Source organism: Platichthys flesus, chromosome 7 (genome assembly GCF_949316205.1).
Source record: "Platichthys flesus chromosome 7, fPlaFle2.1, whole genome shotgun sequence".
NCBI lineage: Eukaryota > Metazoa > Chordata > Actinopteri > Pleuronectiformes > Pleuronectidae > Platichthys > Platichthys flesus.
This window is the reverse complement of record NC_084951.1, coordinates 25,982,883-26,000,493: the sequence shown is the minus strand read 5'-3', so window position 1 is coordinate 26,000,493 and position 17,611 is coordinate 25,982,883. Positions and strand designations below refer to the sequence as shown.

The window sequence follows — 17,611 nt, the reverse complement described above, 5'->3', positions numbered from 1 at the left end:
TTTTTGGGCTTTTTCAGATAAAACAAACTAATTGTAAGAAAAAACAACTTGAGGAAGTTTCACTTTAATAAACCAGATGATGAACTGTCCCGGAGTTAAAGTGAGAATCAGCCTCTGGTAGTTAAAAGTTTAGTTTATACAGTCTCACACGTTTCCATCCAACACTGAAGTTTGTTGTGTTTTCTTTTTATCAACACACTGATTTCACCGTTTTGTTTTCCAATCTTCATTCAGACCTTTTGTGCACTAGTAAGGTAAAGTGTGCGTTAGAAGAACAGGTGGATGCTCTTATTGTGAAAAGGAAAGATTACTTTACACCACCAGAAGCTACACAAGTTACATGTTTGAGGACCTAAAGATATTCTGACATGTTTTCTAATCACTTTGTATAATAACTGTATAAACGAGTAACTGCTGGACGTCCTCTTGATCATCATCATCACACTCTGAGGTTTAAAATGAGCTCAGATCCCGATTCCGCTCTCAGGTGGAACATGTGGAACCTGAATTAAAGGTCACGCTGCACAGTGAAGGTCAAACATCAGAAAACAATAAGCGGTGGTTGGACTTTGAATCAGCTGCTGAACAGGAAGCTGATTGAATTGAAACGAGGTGAACAACGAGTCATTGTGATTAAATCCTCTTAAATGTGTCTCAATGGCTTCTCGTGACGCAGGATGGTTTAGTGACATCTCAAAGACTCCTGGAATGTAACGTGTTCCTCTCTGACCCTGAACCACATCCGTCCACCGGGTTCAGATCAAATCCCTCTGAACCCAAGTGTTTGTGTAATCCTGCTAAATAACTAACAAAGGAGAAGAACACTCAGAGGAGCATGTTCCTCTGAGGCTCTGCTGTCTCCATCCAGCTGCACAACATGGCAAACATCTCACAGACCTCCGTCCCTCAGACCAGCTGATGTTACGTGACTTTAAATCGAGTGATGAACCAGAAGGTGGAAGCAGATTGAATCAAAACAAGATAAACTATGATTCATGGTGATTGAATCCTCGTTAATGTGTCTGAATAGCTTCACGTGACGCAGGAGGGTTCAGGGACATCTCCAGAACTCCTGGATCCACAGAGAAGAAGAACAGTCAGAGGAGCAGGCAGCTCTGAAGACCTGAAGATCAACACTCACAGATCAGTGGGACGTTCTGAGACTTCCACTCAACAGGGAGGTCGATCCAGATTGACTGAATCTGGATCAGTGGCTCCACATGAGAGGAAGGTCTATCCTCCATCTCTGCAGACACACATCCTCATCTTCATCTTCATCCCAGCACCATGACGGTGGAGCCTGAATTAAAGTGATGTTCTGCTGCAGTAAACAATCCTCTCTCTCTCTCTCTCTCTCTCTCTCTCTCTCTCCTCTGAGGAATGAAGAAGCGGCTCAGACTCACGTGTCACTTCCTCCTGCTGGTTCCCTTTTCTCTCTGCTGGCAAAACCATCAAACCCAGTTTCTCTGCAGCTGAATGTGAACAAGAGGATCAGGGCTGAGAGAGGAGGAAGGGGGGGGGGGCATCAGGGCCCTGTGCAAACCCCAAATCCCTGCGCCCCGTCGGCCGGTGTCGTTCCGCCCTTTGCGCACAGGCGCGTGGAGGAAACACGCAGGAGAGAAACGCACTTTGAATCTGAAAACGCACAAAGACAGAAAACGAACCGGAGCGTTCGAGGCTTCGCGACACTTTCCTCCAGACACACACCGAGCCGCGGTGTCGGTGTCGAGCTGCGGCGAAACACACCGAGCCACATCGAGTCCCCCCCACACCCATTTCCCCCTGCGGGTGCTCCCACTCACCTCATGTGGCCGTGAAGAGGAGAAGCTCCGCAGGAGGACGCGGGGGATGGAGGAGGTTCTTCTTCTCCTGGAGCTCCTTTCTCCGGCGGTGTCCTCCGCTCCGCTCGCCGCTGCAGCCTCCCTCTGTTTGGGTTCAGGAAAAGTGATGTCATTGTATGAAATTGCATTACCCGCCCCATTTTTTCCTCTGCTGGTCATAGGCTGCCCCACGCTGCCAAACATGACTTCAGCTCCCCCCCCACCCCCACGAGCAGCAGGCTGCACGTGAAGATGGATCCACGGGTCAGGACGAGAAGCACCAGGGACCAGAATCTGTTTATCTGTGGATGCGAGTGGGAATTACAGTTTCAGAGCAATTTAATCCACAACAGAGTAAAAAACGACAACAGAATAAATAGAGCTCCAGGACGAAGTTGCACAGTCAACGTGTGTCTGATAGAGATGGACTGTCAATCAAAGGTCAAATCACTGTCTTGTGGGATTGTTCACGTTTAATAACACAACCTGCAAAGCAGTATAGTTGTTTCTTACAGCAGGGACCAACACAACACTCACTGGTTCCCTCAGGGACATAAAGAAGAACCTCACACGTCCATTTTTGCTCTTTCTGCATAAAAACCCATTTCAGAGTTCAGGTTCATCTTGAACTCATCACATCAAATCAATCATTTCCAGAATTTAACTTTTTAAAGGGTAAAATTCACTCTGTTAGATTCTGTAGCTCCTCAACAACTGAACAAAGACATTTCAAATCATATGTTTTAAGTGTTTTACTAAAAGCTTAACATAGGTGTTTTTAAATATGAATAAGTCAGAGACAATAGGCAATAAATATTTTCTCCTCTAATAAACCCTATCTTCACTTCTCTTCGCTGCAGGTCTTAAAACAAAGAAACCCAAATAGAAGAGAAATGAACCCTTGGATTTGTCCTGTATCTGTAGACTTCACACCTTTTTCCTACACAGTGAAATGACAGAACTGTATTTTACATTAAAACTGAATCCCCTTGTTCTCGAAGGACCCAACGAGAAGATATACATCTGCAGGTTCCTCTGAAGTGTCTCGTTGTGACTCCTGCTGCCACGAGCCTGTGGTCCTCCTCTCAGCCTGTAGGAGGCAGTGTTTTATTGGTGCCTGATTAAAACCATCTAATGATTCTATTCACAAGGGCAGTTTGTGAACTTTATGAAGAACTTGCATCTTCTTCACCTCCTAAGACCTCTAACACCACCTGTGCATCATACACACAACATATGTTGCAAGATTGTGGAGACAGCAGAATAACTTGTTTCCTTATCCACTCGATTCAGCCACTTGTTTCCCAAACATCTGGACATTTATTACTCTGAGCTTTGTGTAGCTTGTGAGACAATGAAGGTGAAATCACAGCATCAGTTTTTGATATATACAGTTTGACTCGACAGCACAACCAGAAATGTGATTCAAACTTATTTAAATCTTTTGTTTTACTGAGGCACTTATCCCCAGGTTTATTATGTTGAACATGTCAGGATGTGTTGAACCTTGACGTGAAGCCATGCAGAGTCCACAGTGCAACTCAAGTGCAGAAGAGAACTTTATTTCAATGTTTTTGTTCAGTCTGACACAGTCACCAAGAATTTATTGGACCAGATTATAACAGAGTGACATACAAAGAAGATTTCATCATCGGAGGACCCAGATCACGAGGGAACCCGGTCGTCCATGATGGAATCCACATCTCTTTCTGAAAGCTCCTGTCCTGAGGCGTCCAGGTCCCCCTGGTCCGGGTCCTCTCCGGTCAGGAGGTCCATCGGGGCCTCGGCGATGGCTCTGATAGTCTGGTCCTCCAGGGCCAGAGCCGTGTCAAACTGAAGAGGTGACGGCGGGCCCTGCATCCCGTCCCCTTCCACATCCAGGTCCTGCATGACAGGGATATTTATGACATCTAAAGCTTCACAACAAACTTGTCATAGGAGCCATTTGCAGTTCTGTGTATAAGCAGCTTTGTTCTGGGACAACTGATCTAGACGTACTGAGGGGGTGGGGTGGTGCAACCAGCTTCAGGTGCCGTCACTTTGTGTTTGAGCCAAATTCACAGAATCCGAGAGAAACTAAATCTTACAGAAGCAGCACTTGAATTTGAAAAGCTGTGGTAGTCTGCAGCTCCCTCCTCGAGCCGTCTTGGTCTGGTTGTTTGTTCAACACCAGAACTCAGAACCTTTTCCAATCTGCATGTTTTTTAGTCTTGCTGAATCACAATCAGGTTTGGTGTCTGTGCTCATTTCAAAGTAAAAGCACTCCTGAGAATCTGTAAACTGATTTCAATCGTTTGTCATTCAAGTTTTTATTGTGGAATATTTGCAGGATGGCCTCAAAGCGGAGTCCTGGCATTGAGTTTAGTACAGAGGTCTACTTTACTTTGAGGGAAACCAGAAACCTCACATACGCTCGGCCCAGGCTCTGTGTGGCTCGGCAGCAAGATCATTCACAAATTCTGGAGAAGCTCATCTGTAGTAGAACCTTGATCCGACTCAACCACAAGGAGTTTTCTGCAAACCTGAGCTTGACGGCTCCACACAGCCAGAGGTCATTTGATGCCCACGAGCAAATTGAACACTTTCTCACAAATGGAGATTTGACCCCAACTATCTGCTATTAGCACAAGCTCCTCTCTGTGTATGGAAGGCCTGGACCATCTCCCTGTGTTTCACTCTCACTCCTGTCCCACACACGAGCATCGTCACATCTTTTACTGATTGTTGAGTATTTAATATTAAGTACCATGTTTGTTACAGAACAGCGTTAGAAGAGAGTAGCTGGGTAATAACTACGTACATCACTGAACTCTAAGGGAAGGCTCTCTGTGGGCTGGAGCTCTGCTGCACTCAGATACATGTCTCTGCTTGCGAGGGCGAGCTGGTCCTGTGGTGGCGTCTCCTGCTCCGGCTGGAACATGGGGGGGGGCAGGGTGAGGTGAAGCGTGCAGCGAGGGTCGTCGGACTGACCCATGTGCACGGTGCGCTCACAGGGGACGTCTTTCAGGCCGGGACACATTTTGAAAAGCACCTGATTACCGTCCTGGAAAATATCTGCAGATGTCGGGGAGTCAAGGGAAGTCACAGACTTCAACTAAACAGATAAAGAAACTACACATTTTTAAAGTGCTTTACTTGGAAATTTTAAACTCACTGTTTCTTAGTAACACAAACATTCTTATGAATATAATCTGTTCTCAATATAAATCTCATCGTGTACTGTAGTTACATAAATCTAGACTGTTCATTTTACGGCTGATTAGTTTTGTATTTACTGATTTTTCTCACTACAAGAATACTTGCAACACAAGTATTTGGAGTTTATCACCGTCTGTCTGAGAGAACAACTGTGTTAACTTGCAGTTAATTAATAACATTAAAGCACACGGCTAGACATACAATACTTTGGGTTCATTAACAAAAGACGGGTTAATAAAGGTCTTTGTTCCTTCCAACTGAAGTGATGAGCCCCATGGTAACTCTGGGAGAAATCAACAGACCACAGGAAGGAGTTCATGTCGGCTCAATTTGAAACCAACAGCTACAACAAACTGGTGGTCTTGATTCAAAGCCTAAGGAATATGACTCAGTAGGGTCAGATTTTCTTCCATTCAATACAGAATGTGTGGATTCTTGTTTGGAAACAGATCAATCTACTGGTTGAGGATACGTAAGACACAGTGCCGGGTCATCGGCAGGCAGGGGTTGATACACCGGCTTCCCTCCACGAACGAGATGCACTTCTCGTACACGGTTCTCGAGTGTGGCTACAGCAGAGGACACAAGTGTCAGATGAAGTCAATGCAGCAAACACAACAAGCATGTTGTCAAATGTGGTCAGATAATCAATAAACACGACCAGACACAAGCACTCAGAGTGAGAATCTTTGTGCTTCAGTGAACTGACAGTAATTTAATGTTTCCTCTCGATGAGTCTCACCTGGAGACCCCCGTCTGTCACGGCCTGCCTCCGCTCCCTCAGCTGCCGGTGCAGCAGAGCTTCCACGCCGTACCGACGACGGTATCGACGCAGAGCTTTGAGCTTCTTCAGGTTCTCCCTCTCCTTCGTGGACAGCCCTTCAGGACCCGTGAGCAGACCGCTCCCTGTGAGCAACATGAGCAGATATCAGTGAGGCTCTGAGAACATGAGTGGGAGTGAACAGAAACTGTTGAACACGGGTTAACAAAGAGAAACGTGTTTATAGTGGTGTGTGTTTACCGAGAGATTCATGCTCCACTTTGCGGTTGTGCAGGTATCTGCGCTTCTTCTCCTTCAGCAGGTGCTGCAGGCGTTTGAACTGGTCGATGTAGAGAGACTGGAGCCTGATGAGCTTCTCCCGGGTGATGAGAGCCACCTCCTCTGCTGTGTAAACACCTGCATGTCTACAAGACAACAAATACTTTAGTTCACAAGTTCAACGACCAGTAAACGATCCACAGCTCTGTGCAAGTCCTCCAACCAGCTCCTCGAGTCTGAAGACACCAACTGGGATAATGACTGTCCACTCAGGTGGCCGCTGTGTGAGTGTGCACGGCTGGGCTCAATCACCAATCAGGCCATGGTGGTTAAGAGGACAGCAAACCAACCCCACTGGGACCAGTGGCAGCAATCAAGCTGCGTGTGATGGTGTTGATAACGTGACCATTTAGTTTATTTAAGTTGTGGTTTTTAGTTAAATTGTTAAAGCTGCTACTCTGTGTCACTTTCCCTTTTAAAACGTTGATTTCAGTTCATTGTTTATTAATAACAATCAGGTTTTTTTCAGGATTCCCAGGATTCTTTTTCACTGGGTTATTTATATTATAACTCCCCTCATCCCCTTGATCGTAACAGACCTTCTACAACATTTTATTGTACTCAGCGTGTTCTATAGGCTTAATATTAATTATATATTTCTCCAATTAATACAATAGATAAAACATGCAGTTTTATACTTTCAAAAAGGATAGTGTGTTGACTGGTGGTTGTCAAACTGATTTAAAATGAAACTGCTGATTAAATTTCAAAATAAGAAAATGTTTTAAAATGTGAGTTTAACAAAACAAGATATCTGATATCACATTACACGCCGATAAAGTGGGTTCATAAATTAAAGGTGAGTTGATAAATGATTGTGTTCCTTCCAACTGAAGTGATGAGCCCCATGTTAACTCTGGGAGAAATCAACAGACCACAGGAAGGAGTTAATGTCGGCTCAATTTGAAACCAACAGCTACAACAAACTGGTGGTCTTGATTCAAAGCCTGAAGGAATATGACTCAATAGATAAATTACAATATACCTTTTATAGACAAAGACATAACTTCAAGTGGTGGAACATATTTTCTTTCAAATGTCAAACAATCCTGTCACGTTCTCAAATGTGAGGATCAAAACTAAACATTTAAAAAATATCCCTGTGGCATTAAAAAAATTAAATTTTTGTTTGTGTCTTAAGTTCTGTGGGGAATCGAGCAGCTACAACTATCACTGTGATAAGTTTCTGCCTGAATCATTAATTATGACGTTTAACAGCTTAAAAAAAAAATAATGGTTGTTGAGTTCAGTTGTTACAGCTGCTACTCGGTGTCACTTTCCTTTTTGGAAAGTTGTTTTGCTTCATTGTTCATAAACTGCTATTGTTTGTATATTCATCTGCTGCCCCGAATTTTTTTTTCACTGGGTTATTTATATTTTTCCTCCCCTCGAATGTAACAGACCTTTTACATTTGATTAAATGCAGCGTGTTCTATAGGCTTAATATTAATTATCTTATTTCTCCAATTAATACAATAAATAAAACAACATTTCAGTATTATTTTGATTTAAATGAGACTGCTGATTAAAGATTTATTATAATCACGTTTGGTTTTCCATGATCTGTTTGTGGCCATTTCACCGTTTGCGGTTAATTTTTTCATGTTTTTGCCCAGTTCCTCCATTTTGTGTTTCTTAGTTTGCATTATGAATTTTCATCATAATTTATTCACCTACCAGCTACGTACTTGAAATCTGCTCAGAATGTTTTAACCATCAGCTGACACATATTGCTTGATGCAGATAATTGAGGGTTTGAGGTGATGAACAGAAAGAAGCTTGACAATGTGAATTCACAGTAGAAGGTGATGGGCGGATCGATGAGTCCACGTACTTAAGAGGATCCTCGTGATCACTGTCCACACTGTCCGCTTCACTGTCGGGGTCTCCTCTCCATGTCTGGTCGAGAACCATTGGTCCCTGGTCCTCGTCGCTCAGACTGTCTTCATCTGCGCAGAGAGGATATTGTTAAACATCAGATTTACTTCTACACTTCTCCCCTATCTTCACCAGATTCATGTCACAGAGTTGACAAAGTATTAATCGGACTGAACTTGACCATTTACCTGCAACTCGACTTCCTTCTGAACGACCTCCATCAAGGCCGTGTGTCTCTGCACGGTTGAAGCCACTGAGCTGAGTCAACAGTGATTCTGGGGAGGGAGCGGACGCCGCCTTTCTGGTCTGAGCTCGCAGAGCCATGGCGTTCCTGCGAGCGTGTTCTGCACAGAGCATCGCGCTGGAGAACATAGAAGTCAGAAAGCTGCTCGGCCTTTTCTCAGGTGTTAATCAAGCAGGAGACATTATAGACTCCATTTCCTACTCACCCTTCTTTCTTCTCTACTTTCGGAGCGGCGTTGGGACAGCGCTTGCCGTTCTTGGAGGAGACGTAGCTGCACTGCTTGTACGGGGCGGTCTTGTCCTCCAGGATGTGTTTGAGGCAGAAGTCCAGGCCTTCCAGACGGGGGTGGGAGCATGGTCGCTGGGTGAAGGAGCAGGCCTGAGGCTCCTGGGGTCGGGGGGGCTGGGCGACCCGGTTCCGACTTGACGGCAAAACGTGGATTCGAATCCTGTTCATTGTTACTCTACAAAAATTAAAGGAAGGGATTTAGATTATTTAATGTGCCTTGTTCACAAGCTTCTCTAATTCATGTCTAGAAAGACGCTCACTTACACAAATGATTGGTTTGAAATGATAGTTTATAAAAAACAAGATATCTGAAATATCACCTTACGCACCGATAAAGTGGGTTCATAAATTAAAGGCGGGTTTATAAATGATTTTGTTCCTTCCAACTGAAGTGATGAGCCCCATATTAACTCTGGGAGAAATCAACAGACCACAGGGAGGAGTTAATGTCGGCTCAATTTGAAACCAACAGCTACAACAAACTGGTGGTCTTGATTCAAAGCCTGAAGGAATATGACTCAATAGATAAAATACAATATACATTTTATAGACAAAGATATAACCTCAAGTGATGGAGCACATTTACCAGATCTACGTCTTTTGAGACAATTTCAAATGTCAAACAATCATTTCACGTTCTTAAATGTGAGGATTCAAAACTAAACATTTAAAGAAATATCCTTATGGCATTAACATAATACAATATTTGTTTTTGTCTTGCTAGCTACCTCTACCACTAGTGAAACAACATATAGTTTATAACATGTTACCACCTGAAACTTTAATGTCGACGTTTGACAGATAAAAACAATAACCGTACAATATGTATGTTTTGATAAGTGGTAAACGAGCTGCATCGTGCTAATAAGAGCTGGACATGAACTTCTCTGGCCTCGTGTGGACGAAGGCAGACTCTTGAAAACATGGCCACGGGCCATGAAAGTTTAAAGTACAATATCAACTGCCGCGGATCTGCATGAAAACAAATCATAATTCAAATTTAGATATTGTTGACACGCAAGTTTTACACGGAATTTGCTGTTTTGAATGTGTGCAAATATAACTATAAAAAAAATTTAATGCAAAATATGCAAGGGGGGGATTGCGCAATGGATGAAAACCCACGTGGCTTTTATTTAGCCGTTAAACAAACTGCGTGCAAAGGTCACAGGTAATACAAGTTAACTGTTACTTTAAAAGTATGAATGTCTGATATTAATCTGAAATGCTAGTTACGGTGTAATAACAGCTGGAGGAACATACCGCGTGTTATTTATCATTAATACATTAAAGTGCGCAGGTGGGTCAAGTGAGCTAACGCGTCCTCGTACACTCACGCGCATGAAAACAAACAGCTCCTTGTTTCAGAACCGGTTCGGTCCAGACGGAGACCCGGTGTCTCCAGGAGGGACCAACGACAGAGGGACATGTCACCCCGAGTTTAACGCGTGTCTCCCGGCATCGAGCCGCACATCAGCCCGCCTCTCTTCGCTGCGTCACTCTCAGGCGATGGGGGACTCGCCATCTTGGTTTAGCCACAGCTAGCCCTAGCATTCCGCTAATTCTCCACATTCTGCGGGCGGGAGGCGAGTTTTAACGGACCCGTGGCGGCTGAGGGTCCGGTGACTGTCCACCGTCGAAGCGGGCGGAACAGCACGGACACAACCAGGGTGTAACTGACGGTTTCACGGTACTTACCTCGCGTCGGTTGTTCGCCTTCGTCCCGCTGCTGCAGCTCTGCGTACACTGCGGCTTCGCCCCGCCCGATCAGTGCTCCCACTGGCGGAGGCGCCCCACCCCCAGGCGTCTGATTGGCTGAACGGGACGCCACTCGAACCTGCAGCCGCTTCACCCGCAGCGGTTTGGAAACACGCGAAAAACAAAACCAACGGGCGTTTTTCTTAAAATATTTATTGACTTTAATTGGGAATAAAGCAACCACATGATATCAAAAAGACAGTGTTCACATACACTCCTGCTCAAAAGCATTAAAACACCTCCACTGGGCCTGTTCCTGTTGAGAACTGAGCCATTAGAAGTCAGCAAATAACCTTACATGCTGTAAATGTACGTAGTAAAGTGCCAGGGTGTGAATTTCCTGCAGCACTGAAGTAAAGCAATCCTCGAAAGTTGCTGCAGATGAAACCAAAAACTTACAAATGTCTGTGCAGAACCAAACAGCCTCACTTGGATTATTAGTTCTTTGCTCTCCTGCAGAAAGTTGTGTTGTGTATGTCAGAATTGTGAGAGAAAGGGCAGGAAACCAAGGCAGACATGTTGTTTGGTCAGGGGCTCATCCTGCAGCAAAATGATGAGCACAAAACAGGTTGGACGGGGGCTTCAAATGGTCAAAGAGCAGCAGCACATTCTGCATGTTTAGATCTAGGTGATTTGGAATTAAAGCAAATAAATGCAACTTATTTGTGGGACTTTCTGCATCAAAACTTTCCACACAATGATAAATGTCCATTGTGGAATGAACCCAGGGTCTCAACACATTTCATAGTTAAGGTTAAAGGAGGACACAGGGTTTACTGAGTCAATTTCAGCAACAACTTGAGAAGTGGAGGTGTTCTAAAACGTCTGACCGGTGGAGTAAAACCTTTTAACTAAAACAAAACAAAAATCCCATAACGTTTCATTTCCAGACCTGAGTGTCACTGAAAACACCAAGACATGAAAAAACACGAAACTTATTGTAGCAATGTGGTTTTGCATTGATAGGTTGCATGAGTGTCTTGTTTTTCTCACATATGGATTTATTTTAAAAATGTGTGTCCTTTTGTACGACCTTTTCACAGCATAAAGTTAATACTTAGAAGGGAAGATTTGTCCGGATCCAAAACAGTAAAGTTATTAAATGGCAATGATATATTGGACATCCACTCTAATAATAGTCTAACCACAATACATATAACACATGGTCAGTTGCATTGTAGGCAATCCTACTGAGATAAATATTCAGTGCATTTACTGTTTCCCTGTTACAATAACTAATAAAACCTCTGCTGCCTGAGCAAAGAGCTGTACTCTTTCCGCACAATTACCATTGAGCAAGGGAACAAAAATATTTTACAATTGTATGGCTGATTTTTTGTACTGCATTACTGTGAACTGCCTAAAAACAAATGTTTTTTTCATTACAAACCGAAACAAACAGAACGCAGGTTAAAAGCAGTAATATTATACAATCAAAACCATATAAAGCTTAATATGAATGAAATATACAGATGATACCCGATTTTCTTGCCAAAAAAGTAGCACCTCTTTCACTATTTTAGATCCAACACAAAATGTTAACATTGATTCAGATTAATTACAGTATTATGCTTCATGCAAATGACCGTACTGTAGTGGAGGTATGTCGAGAACCTGTCTGCCGTGTATGATGTCACAACTGAAAGAACACATGTAAACATTTTGTTGACTCATGGCGTCTGATGGGATTAAATAGAAGATGCACGGTATGGAGTCAAAAGACAACTTTAACATGACTAATTTAGACCAGAATGAATTGACACTGCATACACTGTGGTTTACAAATGCAAATACATCCCAAAAAGGAAATGCATACACGAAGGACACCCATAAAGACAGACCCATGATTAGTCTTTTATAATCTGTATTGTAAATACTTTGTTGTACACTGAACAATATGGTCACCACAAAGTTGGTTGCTGGTAGCGTCTTTATTGTGACCATACTGGGTAGATATGTCTGAACTCTGAACGCTTTGATAAACCATAAATGTATATTCTTGGTATGAACGTTTGTCCATTAGTGTAATCAGTAAAGAGCTGAATGTGAATATTTTACAACCATTTAAAACAATGACTGCAACACTGGAAATCTAAAAACCAAAGTACAAGCTTCCTTAATTTACATCTCTTTTTTTTGCAATTTTTATAACAAAATGTAAAAAATAATTCATGTTTGTTTAAAACATTTTTACAATCTTTGTACAAGTTGACGAAATAATGAAGAAAAGAAAATAAACACCAGGGGTAAAATACCATTTTTTTAGGTTATGGCTGTTAAAAAAAAAGAAAAATATTTAAAAAAGACAAAAATATTTAAAAGATGGCTTTGGAGACATGCACTCTCAAACTAGCCTGTACAGTCTTGATAAGGAATTATCCCTCTGCCAAAAATAACATTGAGGGAAAGCCTTAAAAAAAAAAAAGGTATAAAAGGGGAACATGTTTTTTTTAAGTATTCAATTAATAAATAACACACTATAAAAACATTATAAAAAAGACAATCGGTAAGAAGATGTGATGGAAATCTTTCAGTTTCCTTATGATTTCAAGACGATGACTTCCTCTACTACAGTAATCAGGTCCCATCATTGCATTTCCTTTGAGTTAATAAAAGACAAAAAAAATATCTACACCTTCCTCTCATTTGATCACATTTTGCTTTTCAAGCCTTATTATTGCCCCAGAAGTGAACTGTAAAAAAAACTTATTTGTCTCACAATAACATTTCTCTGCTGTCACACTGAAGCCCAATAAGAAAAACATGGTTGAGTCCCAAAAAAAAAAAAAAATGCAATACTTGATGTAACAAGATGGATGTTTGTGATGCCGAGCATAATGTCCATAACATCTCTTGATCAGGAGTTCATTTGGGCAGTGGGGGCAGTGGTGGGGGTGGGTCTGAAGGCAGTGGAGGTGGTCTGGAGTTGTTCCCCCGGGGGGCACCGCTGTACCGATACTCCCCAAATTGGGATCTGTAGTCAAACATGGACGGCTGGGAGGGCTGGACCCCTTGTGCGCTCAGAAGAGAGTTTAGCATTTCAAAAGTGTCCTGGTACTCGTTCGACTGGGCCCCGCCTGCTGTGCCGTGCCCGTTAGTGTCCGTCTTGTCACCTTTGGTGTGCGGGTAGCTCCCTGGAAGGAGGGGCAGGCCCAGGGCAGGGAGAATGTCAGGGCCGTGCCCAAGAGTTTGCCCAGAGGAGGAAGACAGGGACGGTAGCTGGTAGGAATTCCTAGAGGCCTTGCTGACTTTTGTGGTGGGGTGAGCGACTGCTGCGCCTTCCTGGGAGTGTGTCCTCTTGCGTGACGTGGAGGAGGAGGAAGAGCTTGTTCTAGAGGAGTCGCTGGGGACTTTTTTGCTGTTACCTACTGCTCCGCCAGAGCTAGATGAATGTTTATGTGAAGAGGAAAGTGAGGCATTGCCAGAAGAGGAATGATGGTGGTGGTGATGATGGTGATGGTTAGACCGGTCCCTATGCTTTTCCCTGCTCTTTCCCTCCTCCCCCGAACTCCCCTTTTGTTTCTCAGGCACTCGAATTCTGACTTTAATATCCTGATCCCGGGGGCCGCTGCCTCCTCCCCCTGCTACAGGGATCCGCATTTTCAGAGAGCCCCTTTCATGTCTTTCCTTCTCCAGGGGGATTTTTAGAATAATGGGCGAAGGACTGGACATGTCAGAAGAGGATGAGCTGGTCTGCTGCTGGTGATGATGATGCTTCTCTTTCCTCTGCTGCTGACCAATGAGAGCCTGGGCAGCATTAGCGTAGTCCCTCTTCACACTCGCCTCCATGTTCTCCAGCTTCCTCTTCTGGGCGGCCAGGACGTCAGCATTCTTGGCCCGGTACTCACTCAGCGACACCCTTGCCGGGACATGGACGTCGTTGTTAATCAGCTGCAGCTGTTCAGCCGCAGCCTGACCTTTTCCACTCCAAGTCGCCGCACTGCCAGACGCGCCCCTCTCCTTTTCACCCGCGGATGAAGAAGACGAAGCAGATGGCGGAGCGGAGAGGCTCATCAAACCCGCAACAGTACTCTCAGATGAAGCCATAGAGATCATGCTCATCATGGTATCCCGCTGGTCACCCTCTTCCTGGACTTTGGGCTTGGCTTTCGGGGTCTGACCTCCAGCCTGGACATCAAGGAAACAGATAGTTGTGGTTAAGTGCGGCAACTAAAAAAGTTTTCATGATTCTCAAACCGAGACCTAAATCACGGGTTAACAGCCAAAACGTTCCCTAACACGATTCCAGAAGACAGAACCGCAACACGTCTCTGTGCCCAACCCCAAACAGAACAGCTACCAGGTAGACCGGAAGCACCTGGGATCATTCAATAGAAATAGTTTTCAAATATTATTTGGTTAATTTATAAATACATAAAACTTCCTGGTGTTGAGTGACGGCCAAATAAAAGTGAATGTAGTTCCTTAAACCTTAAAAACCACAGGACCCGAGGCTTACACAAGAGTCGGCAATGAGCTACTGTGGACAGAGTTGTGGGTGCGAAACCAAAAAACATCTCTGCATCAATGCAAAAGGCACGATAACCAGCCGCCACTGGCCTGAGCTGAACAGTGGATTTGGAGAATGGTTAAAGCCCTAATGGATGGCTGGGTTGTGCACTGCAGTTCATAAAGGATCAACGGGGAATAAAGAGTTACCTTCCAGTTTCGAATCCGTTTCAACCTGCTGGGTGTTTTCTCCAGAATTTGCAGGAACTCATGTGTGAGCTCTGAGAGAAGATACAGGTAACAGTTCAGTTATAATAGTCCCAAAAACTCAGATCATTTGCTTGGGGCTGCATTACATGCCCTTCATAGACTCATCATTCCTGCTTGTAATCTGACGTCATTTATGGCACATACCATCCAGCAGTTCCAGGGTGACTGTGGGATCAACATACTCCCACCAGTGTTTGCCATCTGTGGACACAGGGATCTCCCAGTTGGACCATTTGCAAGCGAGGTGGATGCACACACAGGCCACAACTGGCGGACTGTACTGCAGGCAGAACGTGGTTAAGTGCAGACTACGTGGCAGGATACGTCCCAGGAAGGCAGCGAAAAACAAAAAAGAAAGGCAAAGAGAGAGAGAGAACAGACATTCAGTATATTGAGTTTGAGGATTACACTTAAAAACTGGAAAGCCTATGTTTTACAGGTAACTGTGACTATACCTGTTCGTAGCCATAAAGTAAGATGTTTGGGCCAGATCCTTACTCGCTGGAACAACAACAGATCAAACAAATACAATTAAAACCTGAAGTTTCAAAGAAGGGATTTGCCACTTTACAAATCGTGCTGACATTTCTAAACAGAATTTCACAACTTAGGAATTGATTCTCACCTCTGACGAGCTGAGTGCACTTGACAACATGAGTATGTGGATGGTCAATGGTGATTTCAAAAGCTGTAATAAAAGGAGGACAAGGAGAAAGAGCTTAAGAACTAATATATGCACCAGGCGATAGAGCTAAACCCAATTTCCATGCCAATTTCCCCATTCAGATGTAATCATTAATCCCTGGAAATAAGAAAGTCGATAGCATTACACCAAAGTAAGTTTTGCAAAGATTAATGTGGGATGTCCCTTTGCATTGTCTTCTCATAACTTCCTGGACAACATCAGAAAAATCAGCTGTTGAATGTGAAGATCATTAATGACAAGTCTGTTGGGTTTTAAATGTATTTCTCGCCTCATATTCTGTCGCTTGACGGGGAATTAAATCAAAGAGTGTTATTTTGAACATGGCATGAGATCAAACAGTCTACAATGGACATACTAGGAACCATTGATCTGATGATAATGCAGCACGTCATCACACAGACCTACAAAAAAAACGGCTAAAAACATGAAGAGGAAGACGTGAGATTTAACCAAAACAAACAAAATGATGAGTTATGAACCGGTGGGTTACGTGAATGCTAAAATGAAGCATGAACATCACTTTCACTTTGCTTCTAACAGCATATAGAGTTTCTGTGGACAAAAGTAAACCAAATGTTAGCACTATTTTACAATCACATGTTTCTGGAGGGGAATCAAGGGACCCAGTTCTTCCTTCCAAACTTACCCAAGGTCTGGAGTATTATGCTCTCAAGAATGACCAGGTCTTGGGCTTGTTGCAGGTAGGCCTGAGGTTGAGAGGACAGGCACGTTACTCACGGGGCGCCCTCTATCCATTGTCGAACAAGAGCAACTGCACATGCTTTGTGATTTTGGATACCATACATCTTATTGCATCCATAACAAAATGAAAGGTTGGGTGTGTACTACGGTCCAACATATATTAAACCTACCTTTCACGTGGAGCTGATTAAAGCTGTGCAGCCTGTACAGATGCTCTTGTTTTACAAATAACAGACATCACATTACCTGGATGACTGAAAACCAACAGACAGTGGGATGCATTTTGTCTTTTTTGTCTGTCAAAGAATGTTTCATGCAACCCCAACATCCTGAGTACCAACAGCTCATAATAAAACACCCGGTTTAAGATGCAATGTGAAACGCAAGGATAAAGACGAGTTAAAATAGCTGTTGGCCTTAATCAAAGAGATCATATCAGGAGCAGGGAGATGTGATGGGGGGGGGGGGGGCTCACTTGGAACAATGATTACGTTGACGCCCACTGCTGTGAATAAAAGATTAATACCAATTTGTTGTTCGGTAGAACCGATAAACCAAAAAGAGGTCTCTTAATTTAAACAGATTATCTTTAAGCCAATGTTGCCACGAATCCTCCATCGGGTAAACTCATGAGGAGTCGAAGGAAAGTGCAGAAAACTTTCACTTACTTCGCTGCGTACATCTGGTGAAGGGTCCTGGGGGTTGAGGCATGCATGGGCCACTTTGATAACATGCTCCAGCTTCCGGGGCTGCTCCTCCACCTTAGCTGCGAGGAAGAGAGCTGCAGGAGAAATGACCTGGTGACAGAAGAAAAACACAAACCACCATGAAGTGATGAATGCTTCCTCACTGACAGCTGCATGTGGGACCTGAGGTGGAGACGACAAAACAATACTTACATTTCTGTGAAACCTGGTGAAAGACTGGACCATGTAGAATCGGTGCATGTACACAATGGCTGTATTAATTGTAAGTTGGGACCTGACACATGGAGGTTAAGGACAATATCAACACCGTACCACACGTGCTAGTTTGAACGGGACTATAAGGTGTTTGCACGTGAAACAACACAAGTTAGGAGTTTAACATGAACTAATATAACATCCTGATATTGCCCCAGCAGCTCCTGAGCAGTGAAGTTGAAGCCCTGCTAGCTGCACAGCTCTTGAGGTTAACCGGAAGATGTTCTAAATAAACAA

At 43.6% G+C, this 17,611-nt stretch overlaps 3 protein-coding genes and 3 non-coding genes across 8 annotated transcripts in view; all 6 read right to left on the bottom strand.

The window, feature by feature from the left end:
• The window catches only part of nckap5l (NCK-associated protein 5-like), a 28,954-nt gene extending 26,995 nt beyond the window's left edge, over nucleotides 1–1,959 (bottom strand). Inside the window, exon 1 of the mRNA XM_062390960.1 lies at nucleotides 1,803–1,959. The gene's annotated coding sequence lies outside the window, so the exon portion shown is untranslated. The remainder of the gene's footprint in view (nucleotides 1–1,802) is intronic.
• Nucleotides 1,960–3,361: 1,402 nt separating this feature from the next.
• kansl2 (KAT8 regulatory NSL complex subunit 2) lies at nucleotides 3,362–10,337 on the bottom strand. 2 transcript variants are annotated; one of them, XM_062390995.1, is made up of 9 exons: nucleotides 10,226–10,337; nucleotides 8,445–8,702; nucleotides 8,184–8,356; nucleotides 7,952–8,066; nucleotides 6,040–6,203; nucleotides 5,761–5,924; nucleotides 5,491–5,587; nucleotides 4,621–4,874; nucleotides 3,362–3,704 (listed from the first exon to the last, which is right to left on the bottom strand). In XM_062390995.1, the coding sequence occupies exons 2-9, from the start codon at nucleotides 8,693–8,695 to the stop codon at nucleotides 3,486–3,488; spliced, it is 1,437 nt and encodes a 478-aa protein (XP_062246979.1). In that variant the 5' UTR covers nucleotides 8,696–8,702; nucleotides 10,226–10,337; the 3' UTR covers nucleotides 3,362–3,485. The 2 variants fall into 2 exon arrangements, with proteins under 2 accessions (XP_062246979.1, XP_062246978.1); XM_062390994.1 differs by lacking the exon at nucleotides 10,226–10,337 and adding an exon at nucleotides 9,865–9,885.
• LOC133957898 (small nucleolar RNA SNORA2/SNORA34 family) lies at nucleotides 5,261–5,395 on the bottom strand. The gene has a single exon (XR_009921661.1). It is a non-coding gene; the product is annotated as a small nucleolar RNA SNORA2/SNORA34 family (small nucleolar RNA).
• Nucleotides 6,933–7,067, bottom strand: LOC133957899 (small nucleolar RNA SNORA2/SNORA34 family). Its single transcript, XR_009921662.1, has one exon. It is a non-coding gene; the product is annotated as a small nucleolar RNA SNORA2/SNORA34 family (small nucleolar RNA).
• LOC133957900 (small nucleolar RNA SNORA2/SNORA34 family) lies at nucleotides 8,899–9,033 on the bottom strand. Its single transcript, XR_009921663.1, has one exon. It is a non-coding gene; the product is annotated as a small nucleolar RNA SNORA2/SNORA34 family (small nucleolar RNA).
• A 1,657-nt stretch (nucleotides 10,338–11,994) lies between the features above and the next one.
• On the bottom strand, nucleotides 11,995–17,393 carry ccnt1 (cyclin T1; the record flags this gene model as incomplete). 2 transcript variants are annotated; one of them, XM_062390981.1, is given in 8 exon segments in its annotated part: nucleotides 11,995–14,413; nucleotides 14,945–15,015; nucleotides 15,149–15,312; nucleotides 15,460–15,505; nucleotides 15,630–15,692; nucleotides 16,357–16,417; nucleotides 17,081–17,209; nucleotides 17,312–17,393. In XM_062390981.1, coding segments are annotated over 8 exon segments (1,879 nt in total), but the record flags the coding sequence as incomplete, so codon positions are not given.
• Between the last annotated feature and the right edge of the window lie 218 nt (nucleotides 17,394–17,611).

Excerpts from the sequence above, each read along its gene's own strand:
- kansl2 (XM_062390995.1), bottom strand. The coding sequence starts at position 8,695 with ATGAACAGGATTCGAATCCACGTTTTGCCGTCAAGTCGGAACCGGGTC. Across the intron at positions 5,925-6,039 it reads AGTGGAGCATGAATCTCTCG|GGAGCGGTCTGCTCACGGGT; the intron begins GTAAACACACAC and ends TGTTGCTCACAG. Across the intron at positions 3,705-4,620 it reads TTCCCTTAGAGTTCAGTGAT|GACCTGGATGTGGAAGGGGA; the intron begins GTACGTAGTTAT and ends CCTGTCATGCAG.